Here is a 14,623-nt window from a genome sequence, read left to right on the forward strand (position 1 = left end):
TAAAACAATAGTATGTTGAATTAATTTAACATCATTCAGAGTCACTGAAGTTGGGTAGCCAATAAAATTAAACAAACAAATAAGCAAACAAAAGCTTGGGAAGCACATAGGCAAATATATCTGGAAGACTTTAATATCTGAGGAAGACCAACATGAACAGCTACTTTAAAAAAAAAATCCTAAAACGCACTAGTGCTGTATAACAGGGCTTTTCAACCTTTTCAACCATTGTACTACTTTAGGATATGGCAGCACCCGAGTACCACCAGTCGCCTAGCAAGGTGTCAAAAACTTGATGATAAAAAAAAAAAAAAAAGGAAAAAAGTGATGAAGTATAGGTAGTCCTCAACTTACAACAGTTCACTTAGTCACTATTCGAAGTTACAATGGCACTGAAAAAAGTGTCCCCCAAACCACAACTGAGCAAGACACCTGCCTGCCTGCCCGGCAGCGCTCTTCCTCCTGTCCGAGGTTTTCATTGTTGTGAGCATTTCTGTTGAGGATTGGCAGCGGGGGTGGGGTGGGGGGGTGTTTGGTTTTATTCCCCGTCTGCTGGGTGGTTGCAGTAGGTTTTGGTCACTTCACATGACCCTGGGACACTGTGACCGTCATAAATATGAATCAGTTGCCAAGCATCTGAATGTAAATCACAAGACCCTGGAGATGCTGCAATATTCCAGCTGATCGGCGCTTCTTCTGGGCTCAGAAGCGCCAGGATCAGCGCCGAGCTCCAGCTGGAGCCTGGTGCTGATCCTAGCGCTTCCACTGAGCCCTGACAGCCCTGCAGCTACAGCCGTCTCTCACTCAGGCTTGTGCGGTGCTGCCACCGGTTCAGCTCATTCCCCTCCCCCGCTACCACTTTTCTAGGATGGTCGCGTACCACCTGCCAAGTGCCAATGTACCACAGGTGGTACCCATACCACTGGTTGAAAAGCCTTGCTGAATAACATGTAGAAGTAAAAATTAGCTTTGTGAAAAGTTCCTTTGCTTGTTATCAGCTTGAAACACTTACTAATAGAGTGTGTCCTATAGCAAATCCTCATTAAGAAATTCATCTGAAGTTTTTTCTGAAGCTAAATTGCACCAATCTGTGTATGATTCAAATCTTCATATAAAATAATCCAATTCATATTGTTCATATGAAAATATGTATTTCAATATTAAATATTAAGTATTTATGAACTTAAAATTATTGGAACATAGTAGCAGTACTAGTACTACTAGTAGTAAATTTTACTACTAAGGCAGTGTTTCTCAGCCTTGACAATTTTAAGGCATGTGGACTTCAACTCCCAGACTTCCACAGCCAGCAATGCTGGCTGTGGAATTCTGGGAGTTGAAGTCCACATGCCTTAAAATTGTCAAGGTTGAGAAACACTGTACTAAGGCAAGCATACCACAAATAAGTGTGATAGCAAGATTAATGATTGCTTGAAAAATACCTGGCATGTCTTTTAAATGAATTCTCATTAAGGGCTATTCTTTCCTAATAAACTTTGTGTTTGGAACAGATGTCACAGTGAAACAAGTTACCATTTATTTTTGCAAACTGCCTGCCTCAAACACTAAGGCATGACTCATTTATGTAGTCCTACTGAAAATAACTAATAATCAGGCAAAGTGTACCTGTGAGAGTTTGATAAGTATGTGCAGAGAAAGGAAGACTGTTGTGTGTATTGCTTCTAATCTAGAACATAAAAGCCTATGAGAGGATAATAAGGGGTTTACTCAAGATTTTAGTGCTGCTAAAAATCAAGATACTCAGGGTGCCAAATGTCACCTCAACAGCTCAATCTATCACATATTTACTTTAGTGAGCAGCTATAAAAACAATGGACAGTTCTTGCACTGATTCTGCATTTCTTCTGAATTCTGGTATTATTTATTCTGAAAGAAGTTTAAAGGCAAACAATTTGTAAAATACAATCTCAGTAATAAATACTTGATGCAAGAATTGTTTGTATCACTTTTCTTTAACTTGTTGTCCTCCAGACATTTTGGAATACAACATTTTTAGTATGTTGGGCATCAGTTACTGCAGCTATACTAAAGCACCTAGAGCAGGGGTGTCAAACTGCCAGCCCGTAGGCCGGTTGCATCATGCTGAGGTCACGATACGTCACGACACATCACGTGATGCGGTGAGTTTGACACCCATGACCTAGACGGTCTAAGTCAAGGAAAGACGAACAGTAGAACTGGTGTCAGAAGTTGTCAACTGCTTTTTTACAACTTCAGATGAGAAATTTTGAGCATTGTTTTCTACCATTTACCATATAGACCTAGGCAGGCCATTTAAAAATCCTGATTCAGAAGCTGAACAATTTATTCCTTCCATCTTAAAACCCTAGTGCATCATAGCAAGTACATTTCCTGCTCAAAACAATGATTCTCAAAAGCAGTTATCTTCCAGCTTTTGTGGAAGATGGCAAGATATGGCTAGACAGATTTGTTTTTCTTTTACCAAGATAATCAGCGGGTAAGACAACTGTAATTTCAATCAAGCACTCTGCCAAAAGAACAGAAGAAGCACTGGCAAAGCAGTAATGGCTCAAGCTTGGCAAAGAGCCATCTTCATGCACTTCTTTATTTGTCCTGTGTTCATATTAACAAAGCTTCTCAGCAGTCTAATTATTCTATAAACAGATTATTGAAGTTGTCTCCACGGAAAGACACAAGTGAGGAAAGCCTGCAGAACTTGGAAGGTGCAATTTGGCTGCTATATCCAATAGATTAAGCTAAACAATTTAGAAAATATGCCCATTCAGCTCATACTTTTTAGATAGTACTGGACACATATCCATTTTATTTCTCTGCTCTGCCGAATTTTAAATATATCTTTTCCAATATAAATTAAATTGATTTTAATTAAGCAAATATAAAAAGTAAAGTTGCCGTATTTGCTAAGTATCACTTTAGGGAAACAGATGAGAGAAATTGATTTGAATTCCAGAAGGGTTGGGATTAGGCTTCATCCTAAAATTACATTAGGTGACATCAAACTTTACATCTGTATTGCTTAGTGGTGGAAATGTTGGTCCCACTTACCATTATTGAGAATTACTTGTACTACATGACATTTCTTACTAGTCAATATAGAGGCCATGTACACATAAAAAAGGTAAAGGTTTCCCTTGTTGTTTTTAACAAGCTCTTATCTAGAATTTTTTTGTTAAAAATCAATGGAACTTGTAAATTTATCTTGGAATTTGGCATAAGGAATTTGAACTTCAGCAATACAACTATATTACTTAGTGGTAGAAATATTGGTCCCACTTACCATTATTGAGAATTACTTGTACTATATTTCTTGCAAATCAATACCGTGTTTCCCTGAAAGTAAGTCCTACCCCCAAAATAAGACATAGCTTGATTTTGGGGGTGGGTGGACTTAATATAAGCCCTACCCCAAAAATAAGCCTTACTTTTGGGTAAGGCACAGACCTAAAAATCAAGCTAGGGCTGCCCCACACGCCCCACACCCACTTACCTGGCAGCCAGGCCTCTCACCGGCCCACTTCTTCTGTGGGGTCTTTTGCAGCCAGGCCTGCATTTCTCAGTCACAGGCTTTTCCAGAAGGCCACTGCATACTAATCCATAGCTCAGTACTCAGCTGCATTGGCCTTCCAGAAAGGCCTGACTGTGAAATGCAGGCCAGAATGTAGCTGCAGAATGAAGCTGCTCCTTCAGCCGCAGAAGTAGACCAGCTGGGCGGAGCTGTTGGTGCCAGAGGTGAGTATAAAAGACATCCCCTGAAAATAAGACCTGGTGCCTCTTTTGGAGGCCAAAAAAAAAAAGACCCAGTCTTATTTTCAGGGAAACACGGTATAGAGGCCATGTACACATAAAAAAAAGGTAAAGGTGAAGGTTTCCTTGTTATTTTTAACAAGCTCTTATCTAGATTTTTCTTGTCCAGTCGTGTCTGACTCTAGGGGACTCTGCTATCTTAGTTTCTTAGCCCAGGGAACCAGTGTTGTCCAAAGACACTTCCGTGGTCATGTGGTTGGCATGACTATAGACCGAGGCACATGGAATGCTGCTACCTTCCCACCGAAGTCGTACCCATTTATCTACTTGCATTTGTATGCTGTCGAACTGCTAGGTTGGCAGGAGCTGGGGCAACTAACGGGAGCTCATTCTGTCGCCCAGCGCTCGGTTCTCAAATTGCCAACCTCCCAGTCAACAAATTCAGCATCTTAACCATAGCGTACATCACTTTCCAAGGATATATCTTCAAACTGTCATCTCTATTTTATCATAAGCCCATGGCTAAGGCAGTGTAAAGAGTGCTTTAAGTGTTCCATCATGGAAGAGTTATTTCTCATGATATGTCAGCATAAGACTTCCCATGTTGATATGCTAAAATACATGGAGGGGATGGACATGGCTGGGGGCACCAATCAGTTCAGATCCTATTGGTTCTACAGGTCTACTGTGAGATGATCCCCCTGATCAGCTCTACTGATGTTTTGCAGCACTGTTTTAGTTGTGAAGGAGACCGGGATCCCAGTTGCTGCAGACACTTTCTTTGTACATTGTGTGCATTTTCCATAAAGATAACTTAACTGATTGATATAAAAGTGTTTGTTGCCTTAACCAACGAACGGTGCAACTTAAAACAACTGACAGACAGACATTGCACTTCATGACTTTTGCTCTAGAATAAGATTTCCATTAGAGACATGTATATAAGGTGGTAGTCCAGGGAGCCTTCTTTATGTGTTAGGGGTAGAAGGTGGGAAGCAGGCTGGGAAAGTACAGGGAGCACCTTTGCTCTGGCAGCAAAGGAGACCAGAATCATGGCTTGCACAGCTACTTTATGCATTTTATTTTAAAGAGAAGGATGAATTATCCTTCTACACACATCTACAGCAAAACCGTCTTCTTAACTTCCAGAATTTCACCAACACTCATCTACTGCCTGCACTCAACTGCACAAATCCAAATGACTGCTAGATGGCAAGCAAGACATAAAGGCATTCTAAGTCTTTGCTGTTGATGAGTCCTGGATAGATCAATAAGCATTTTGGAAAAATTGTGTGGATGCAACTGACAGCACAGCAGCCTACAGCTCAGTCCTATTTCCCAAATGTCTGAAGACCAAATGCAACACCTAAGTAGCAGCTAGTACGAAGTATGACTAAAAAAGTTCTCGCGAAAAAAAAAGATCTCACGAAGTTGGAATTGATTGAACTTTTTTAGTCCCACTTCTTTTGTTTGTGGGACTGCCCACTGCAGTGGAGCTGGAAAGGTGCCGTGTGGATCCGATTGGGGGTGCAGGGGGGATTTTCTGCCAAGCATCTTATATATGGAACTGGGGAAACGGGCTGGCTGGGGGAGCTGCCAATGCCACTGCCATGAGGCTTTGCAGAACCCCCTGAGCGGCCACGATCCCCCCTCCCGAGCCAGCCAGCCACCATCGCCGACCTACTCCTCACCTGACCTGTCAGCCTCATGCTCTTCTCCTCCTTCTCCTCCTCACTCAATCGACTGCTAGCGGCTTCGGTGGCTCTGCTCCGTCCGAGTTGAAGAAAGTTGCTTTTTGTTACGCCTCCGCTTTCTTCAACTCAGATGGAGAAGAGCCCCCAAGCGCTAGCAGCCAATTGAGTGTGGAGGACAAGGAGGAGAAGGAAAAGAGCGTGAGGACGGCTGGCCAGATGAGGAGTAGGTCGGCTATGGTGGCTGGCTGGCTGGCTGGGGAGGGGGGATCATGAGGAGAAGATCGGTGATGGTGGCTGGCTGAGCAGGGGTGATCATGGTTGAAGAAACGGAGGCACAGCAGCAGGATTGCTCGCCTTATTGAGAGCAAAAAAACTGCATGAGAAGTGATAAATGAAGGATTATTGGATTTACAAAATATTTTCTTTTAAATTTTGAAAGATTTTTGTTTTGAAACAGATGAACAGCAAGCTAGGTTTTCTTTTGAAGCAGTTAATCACTATCTTTAAAAATTCAGGGAAGACTTATAAATGTGGTTTGTTTTATCAGAGCTAAATATATTGGAGCGAGAGAGAGAGAGAGAGAGAGAGAGAGAGAGAGAGAACGTTTAATGAAATATTTTGATGATTTTTTAATTAAGAGATGAGGTATAGGGATAATTATGCTGTATTTAAAGATGGTAGATAAGCTACTAAAATTGTTTTTACCTGTTGGGATGACAGGTAAGGACCTCCTGTCCTTTTCTCTTTTTTCCCCTGCAATTTTTTTCTTTTCTATTTTTCTATTTGTAGTTTTTACAGTTTGCACTGGCTTTTACTTTTTTCATTTATAATCCTTAATAAAAATATTTGAAAATATAATGAGAGACAGAGACAAAGAGAGATAAGAGAATAACCTGCTATAATCATGCTGGAATGAAAGGTTATGACCGCTCAGATTAAATTGCAGGATCTTCTCTATGAGTTTGGATTGTTGTGAGTCCTCTGGCTTTCAGAGGGTGATGAAGTGGGTAAGAGATGCAAAGAGAGTGACTAGAGGAAAATGAGTGAACCTGTTCAAGCACAATTAAAGTTCTTAAACTTTTCTTTGTAATATTGATAAAGGTGATGAAACATTTTTATGTCCATGTTAAATTTATGAAGAGCTGGCTGGCTGGGGAGCGGGGATCATGGTTGAAGAAAGCGGAGGCACAGCAGAGGGATTGCTCTCAAATAATAAGAGGTGGGTGCGCTGCTCGCTCATGTTCGCCCGCCTTATTGAGAGAAATCCTGCTGCTACGCCTTGAGTGGGGAGGACGAGCTTTGCTGCTGGGCCATGCCTGGGCTACGCCCTGCCACTGCCTCCCAAGCTCCACCTTTGCTGCTTGGGAAAGCCGCAGGGAAGGTAGGAGGGAAAAGCGGCAGCAGGGCGTTCCGCATGGGGTAGGTAGGAGGGAAAAGCGGCAGCAGGGGGTGCTCAGCACGGGGGAGGTAGGAGGGAAAAGCGGCGGCAGGGCTCTCAGCGTGGGGGAGGTAGGAGGGAAAAGCGGCGGCAGGGCACTCCACCCGGGGGAGGTATGAGGAAAAGCGGCAGAAGGGTGGGGGAGGTAGGAGGGAAAAGGAGCGGCAGGGTGGAGGATATACGGGGAGAAAGCAGCAGCAGCAGCAGGGCGCTCCGCACAGGGGGATAAGCAACAGCAGCGATGGAGCAGTGGAGTGCTGGGAGGGGAAGCAGTAGGGTTTTGTGACTCCTGGTGTTTTCTTTTCTGTGGGAAACGGGTCCAAATGGCTCTTTGAGTGTTTAAGGTTGCCGACCCCTGGTCTAGATCTACATTAGGTGCTCGCCACGACATATCAAGTCCTCTTCCAGTTCTTCTTCTCTGAGGTTCTCTGAATTTAAGATAGTATCTCTGATGCCAAAATGTTCTAATGGGAACATTTTCTTATAAGGAATTAAACACACTCCTTATTTCAGTTTCTCTTTATCAGCATTACTAGCACAAAACATTTCTCTGGATGGATGCCCTGATAACCAGTAGGAAAGTATGGCAAGTGAGGTACATCACAGTGAAGTATGAATTTCAGCCATGGGAACCCATCAATTATTGGTCCTTTTAGCACTTTGTAGTACAGCTGTTCTAATGTGTAGAAAGTATACATTGTGGGGAACAGCAAGATTTAGGGAAACAGAAGCCTTTCCAGTTCTGGAACGGGAAGAAAACAAAGCAAGAATGGCCATGTGGATGACCCCAAAATTTATAGCTTTTCCACAATTTATCAATAATCCTCCCACCTCAAATCCAGATTAGGACTATTCTGGCAAAATTTATTTTTGATAACTTCAGGTGGATTTTAAAATTATTTCCACTAGAATTTTTCCAGTTATCAATGTCCGATTGACTGATCTGTAATTGTCAGGCTTTCCACATTAACATGGACTGCGAAGCAATAAACAGAGGTTCAAGGTAGATTTTAAAATTATTTCCACTAGAATTTTTCCAGTTATCAATGTCCGATTGACTGATCTGTAATTGTCAGGCTTTCCACATTAACATGGACTGCGAAGCAATAAACAGAGGTTCAAGGATCAAAGCTTCGTATAGATTTACTATAGATAAGCTGTTATGAAAAAACCCCTGGGCTATGTATCAAATGCAAACTATATTTACAATAAGATCAAGATTCTTTCTTCTATTCACAAGGTGTTAATGGACTAGAAATCATCTTCTTTTAAGTGAGAGAGACAGTTCTAATTGTCTCTTGATCTGGCAACAGACAACTGATTTCAGATTTTTTGTGAAAACTGTCTCTTACATTAGTTTGTGCAATTTTTCCTCTTTTTGAAAAGAATTATATTAAATATATTTATAAATATATACTGAAGCTTAAGTTACACCACTTCGTCTTGTTCTTCAGAATATCCCGATGGTATACTTTTTGTCAGTTTGTCTGGAACCTGTTCTGTGTGTTTTGTTTTCATTTTATGTGTCCTTATTTTCAGATATTTGTGAAAGCTTATCTGAAGGCACACTGGCTTCATTTAATGTCCTTTTTTTCTTTTATAGAAATGACTTGCAATTGTATATCAGTATCATCTTCTTTATAAACTCTCACTCACCCTGAGCTCCTTTATTCATTATCTTTTCCTACCATTGGTTCCTACTTGTTATAATTCTGAATGTATTATCTATTTTTTAAACTCAATACACATGTGATTATATTCAACTTTTCCCTAACATCAAGACCTCTAGCAAGGTCACTTTTCTCCAATATTCCTGCTTCTTCCACTTTCTCAACTTAATCTTCTTTACTGATTACTACTGTAAAGAATAGCTGAACCTATTTGTGCCTTCCTCCATTTCTTAAATCCAGAATAAGTCTTGGAAGAACATATTTGGTATGATTTTTCTCCCTATAATTTTCATTACTACATTTTCATGCATCCTTGGAAAATCTAAAATTTGTTTTTGGAAGTTTCTCTCCCATCTTTTCTTTAGTTGAGCAGGCAATGGTAGACACCACAATAGTATTACTTTTATTTGTTCCTTCACTTATTTTAACTCTGATAGTCTCTACAACATTGCCAAGTTCATGTATTTGGATTTCTGAGCAGGAATGAATTATTTTTAACATATTTGCAAAAGTTCACCCTTTGTACTGCTACTGTTCCTTTTGAAAGAAGTGCTGTGCTGTACTGTACTGTATATACCTGAACTGCTACAGGTACTCCTTGATTTACTACAGTTCATTTAGTGACCGTTCAAAGTTACAAAGGCACTGAAAAAAGTGACTTAGGACCATTTTTCACACTTATGACCTTTGCAGCATCTCCATGTTCATGAGATAAAAATGCTTGGTAACTGGTTCAAATTTATGACCATTGCTGTGCCTCAAGGTCATATGATCACCTTTTGCAACCTTCTGACAAGCAAAGTCAATGGGAAAGCCAGATTCACTTAACAAGGCTATTAACTTATCAATTGCAGTCATTCACTTAACAACTGTGGCAAGAAAAGTCATAAAATGGGGCAAAACTCACTTAACAAATATTTCACTTCACAACAAAAATTTTGGGCTCAATTGTGGTCGTAAATCGAGGACTACCTGTATATTCCAGTCATAAGAGTCATCTCAATCAGATTTCCACTTTGATCTGTTAAACCACATTTACTCTATGTATTAAGATCTCAAGCTCAAGTTGATTATCATACCGGTAATTTGATTATTACTGTATAATGCTGAATATAAATTGTATAACTTTACAAGCCAGTGAGTTGTTTTTTTTTAATTTTATTTTTCACAGAATAGTTTTCAAAGGCCAATTTCACCAATTGTACAATTCTTTGTGAAATTCTTAATTCACACATTTCATTTCTGGCCCCATTCACTTTTTAAATTCAGTTTAAAACTTAGTAATCAGTCTGGCCATATTTGCCCAAACACATTCTTTCTTGCCAGTCCTTCTGAAGTGTACTGTTTTTATTCATTCATTCTATTCATATAGTTGCCCATCTCACTTAACATGACTCTAGACAGCTTACAACACACACACACACACACACACACACACAAATATAAAAAGCAATAAAAATAGAAATACATAACAGCAGGCATAAACTAAACTATTATCCACACGACCAGGAGACAGGCTATAACTCATGCCTAGGGTCACAGATTCAGGCATAAAGTCAATTTTCAAGGCCTTACAGAAGGCCAGCAGGGATGGAATAATCTAATCTCAGAGGAGAATGATGTTCCAAAGATAGAAAAGGGCTCTCCTTCTGGGCCTACCAGCCAACAATACCCGGAGCATCGTTTCTGCCAGATCAGATTGAATGGGTAGAGATGGTCCTGTAAGTAATCTGGTCCTATGTACTACACGATGGACTTTAAGATAACAACCAGCACTTTGAATTGCACACTGAAGCGCACTAGAAGCCAATGCAGCTTGTGCAGCAGTGATGCCACATGTGACAAGTAACTGGCACCCGTAACTTCTTGTGTCTTAGGAACCACCCAATTGTTTCAGTCACCTGCCATGAATTAGATTCTGCTTTTCTGCTTCCAAGCAAAGGTCTTCAATAGCTCCCGAGGTTTCTCTTAATGCCATAGATTTCAAACTCTACCGATTTTTAAAAAAAACATAAGACATGATAGAGCAGCACAGAAATCTTGCAAGTATGCATCAGACGCATTTATTTTCTGCAAAGTACATCATGATCTCTATTATTCCTTCGAACACTGCAACTAATCTGTTTTTAACTGATATTGCAGGCAGAAATCTGGGATCCCTTGAGACGTTTCTGCCTACAATGGTGGTCCTAAAACCAACAATGCCTGAGACAAACGATTCCGATACTTCAGAAATGCTGCCTCGCGCGCATGCGGACAGCCATATTCACCTCGGTTTGCCCCAGGAAGGTATTAAAGCGGCGGCGGCGGCGACTTGCCGTTAGGTCCCGGCTCACTGTGCTGCACCGCCGCCCCGACGTCAGACTTTTGGGGAACTGAAGTCAAACAGCCCAGAGCGCAGGCATTGCGGCTACGTTGGAAAACGGCGCTACGACGCCTTCGGTTCTATGCGCGCGACGGCTTAGCCCCGCCCCCGGACCTTACCTTCGACCCCACCGGCAGCTTTCTGGCTTTGACCGCTGTGCTCCAGCCGCGGCCCCCCGCCAGCACGCGCCCAACCGCCGCGGTTGCCATGCTAGAGAAAACGAGGGGGGGGGGGAAGAGGGAGAAGAAAACACCTCCCTCCTTTCCTTGCTGTAGCCTTCAAAGCGCATGCGCACGCGCAGCTCAAAAGACGCTTGATTAGCGGGCGGGGCGAGGAAGATAGGAAGGACAGAGAGAACAAGTCAATCACGTGACGCGCCTGGCTACGTCATGCCTGCCTGGGTCTTCGCGCGCTCTTTAAAAGAAGAGAATTTGCGGTGCTAGCTTTGTGCGTGCACGTTTTTGTGTCATGAGCGCGTTCCGAGAGAAATTACAGACGCTGCACACAGAAAACAAAACTGATCAAAGTGCCCCTCTTCCTTTTAGGCTCTTTTTCCTTGTGTTTCGCTCTTTTTTTTTTTAAGTGATTAGGAGTTGTGTTTCAGCGAAGCTGCAGGGTTTTCTTTTCTGACCTTCGGCGTCAGACAGACAAAACTATTTACCTGAGCATACCTCTCCCATGGAGGTCCATTGAGGATTAGAATAATTGTGCAACTTCTATTTTTTTTGTGTGTGTGTGTGTTTTATTAAAATTTGAAAACAATACATATCTAATGATGATCTTCCTTGCATTTTCCCAGGGGTTCAGGGTCTGCTTTTCAGATTAACAAATGCTATTTCACATGGTTGACTGCAGCATCTGGGTCCAACTGGTAATCTTCAAATCTGTATCAATTGTGTCCTGCCACCTTTGCTTTAGTCTTCCATGCAGGTGTTTTCCTTTGGTGTTAAAGTGGTAGGCAGTGCAGGTGACTGTGGGTGCTGCTCATAAAATCTGGCCACACCACTATAAGTGTTTTTCCTGGATTTCCTCTTATTGGTGCAACATTCATCTGCTAATGGACTGTATTGTTGGGTGGTCAAAAAGGTCTAATGACCAACACAGCACTAATGGGATATAGAGGCATTCATTATTTTGGTGATGAGCCAGCATTCAGCACCGTACAGTGCTACTGAGCAAACCATCATTCTATATTCTTTGTTTTATGCGATTTGGCATGCACTTAACACAGAGCACTCCAGTAATCTTTGATCGCAGCCAGGTTTTATTCACTCAATGCACACACTCCTCCATCATTGTCACCATCACTTTGCAGTTGGGAACCCTACATAATGGAAGGAGTTTGTCTTCACTAGATCTTCACTGATGATGTAGATAGTGAAGGTGCTTGGCTAGTCTCCAAATATTTGGTGGTCTTGATATTGAGGTGCAAACTGAAGTGGCTAAGATAATTATTCAATGTCTGGACACTGTTACAGTGAGGCTAAAGGCAAGACATTTTGGTGTAGAGCAAGACCGTGGGAATACTATGATGCAGATCTCATGTGATAGATTCTATGGTGAGAATGAACAACAATGGCATTAGTACTAAGATTTCATGAGAAAGCTCTCAGAAAGGCCAGCACATCTCACTCAGCTCCAGATATTAACATAGAGGATCTGGACCCATTTTATGAGTAGCTTGTGCACATCATGGCCATGTAGTATGTACCATCAGCTGATGTGGAACACATTCAAAAGCTCTTTTTAGGTCAAGGAAATCCAGGTGTAATTTTCTCAATGCTTTTCCATGAGCATGTGGGTCATAAAAATGGTGGTCAAGCTTTTGTCAAAACTGCACTAGTTCATATTGATTTTAGTGATATCACAGAGAAGCTGATTAAGCATTCGCTCAAAAATTTTCATTATGTGAGGCAACAGGGATTAGTCAGTAATTACAGCAATCACCTGTATTTTTGAAGAGGGAAATTCATGGTCCAGTCAGCAGGCATGTGGCCACAAACCATAAAATAGTTTTGAAGAAGCTAGTCAGCCACTCAATTGCTCTGTGGTGAAATTCTTTCAGCTTCCAGACATCTACTGGTAGATTGCCCATGCTAGGTACTTTCAAATTCTTCATCGCTTTAGTAACCTCTTCAAATATAATGCACAGGGCTGGGCCAGCCTTAGCTAAGCCATCAGGCATTGGTGGGTGTGGAAATTTGATATATTAAGAGATTTTGTCAAAGTGCTGCTGCTAGCATTTTAGAATTTTAAACTTGTCCTGCATTTTTATCCATGTAGTGTCCACAGGTATTATGTAATATTTTTAATTGACTTGGTGTGCACTTTCACTAGTTGTTTTTTTTTGGTGTCCAGTTGTTCATATAAATACCAGTAGTGATTGACTTTGGCCTCTGCAATAAGAGTGGCCAGGTTTCTTTGCCACTCTTCTTGCAGTGATGTCCTTTTGTATATTTTTGTTGGTCTTCCGCACATACCAGTTCTTGTGGGCCATCTTCTTTTCCCATACCTTTCTGCTGCACTTGTTTCATCCAGAGCCATACCAGCTTGTTGATTTGAGGATGAATTGTCTATTTCTCAGAAATGGTATGATATAATACATAAACTAGTTTATGATATTTAGTAGTTTATAACATATAAGCTAAATGACAGTGCAGCAATATAATACTATTACCTGTATATGAAAATTGAAGCACTTTAAAAAAGAAAGTTCACCTGTTGTATAAAGAAAAGCTATATGTTGAAAATAAAGAAACAAACTTAAGCTCTCTAGAGAACAAAAAAACCCGAACTCTTTTAATCAGGTTTATGGGCTGAGTCAGTCATGAAAACACTCTGAGCAGCTGTTCTTGACATGCTGATGGGAGCATTGCGGTAATGCCAGCAGGAAAGACATTCCATTGAAAAATATATGCCAATTGTATTTTGATAATGTTGATTGTGTGCCATGAAGTCAGTGTCTATTCGTAGCAACCATCCAGATAAATTTTCTCCAGTCTGCTTTGTTCCCAATCTGGTTCTTCATGTCTTTCAGTGGTATAATCAACATCCCTAAAACTGAATCAACCACTTTGCGGCTGATCTTTTCTCTTTCCTTTCACGTTTGCTAATGAAACCATTGTCTTCACAACTCTGATCTTTGTAGGCACATTCCAACATCTCTTTTTTTTTTCCAAAGGCCTTTCTGGCTGCTCCGCCAAGTGCCAGTCTGTGACATTTTTCTTGATCACTTATTCTATTATTCATGATTGATCCTAAAAGGCTGAAGCTATCTAACACTTCAGTACTTATTTTCAATGTCAGTTCTAAGTCTGGTTGCTGTACCTGTTATTATCATGAGTTTGGTCGTTATCTTGGTCCCTTTTCATTACTATAGTCCTTGACTTTCAAACCTAGATCTTGTGGGTCATTTGTATTTACACTTATCAATAGGGATTAATCACAGCTTAATAGGCTTTTTGGTTGTTAAGTTCCAAAAGAAATGCTCTTATGAGAAGATATTGCACACCTATTCGGTTGTTTATTTCTTCATGTGCGGAGAGGGCAGGAGCACAACAGAAAATAACATTGGATCTGACTTACCGTACATTCTTAAATAAGACAAGATTAATTTGCAAGAAAGTCACTTTTTTCAGTACTGTTGTAACTTTGAACGGTCACTAAATGAATCATTGTAAGTCAAGGAGTATCTGTGTTTATACACTTT

At 41.0% G+C, this 14,623-nt stretch overlaps 1 protein-coding gene across 1 annotated transcript in view; it reads right to left on the bottom strand.

The window, feature by feature from the left end:
- Nucleotides 1-11,135, bottom strand: part of MRPS9 (mitochondrial ribosomal protein S9) — a 46,171-nt gene extending 35,036 nt beyond the window's left edge. The window contains exon 1 of the mRNA XM_015815244.1: nt 11,034-11,135. Within this exon, the coding sequence (XP_015670730.1) occupies nt 11,034-11,123 (90 nt within the window). The 5' untranslated portion in view covers nt 11,124-11,135. The remainder of the gene's footprint in view (nt 1-11,033) is intronic.
- Nucleotides 11,136-14,623: the final 3,488 nt, after the last annotated feature.

The sequence above is a fragment of the Protobothrops mucrosquamatus genome, unplaced genomic scaffold (genome assembly GCF_001527695.2).
Source record: "Protobothrops mucrosquamatus isolate PMUCROS unplaced genomic scaffold, P.Mucros_1.0 scaffold327, whole genome shotgun sequence".
NCBI classification, from domain to species: Eukaryota; Metazoa; Chordata; class Lepidosauria; order Squamata; family Viperidae; genus Protobothrops; species Protobothrops mucrosquamatus.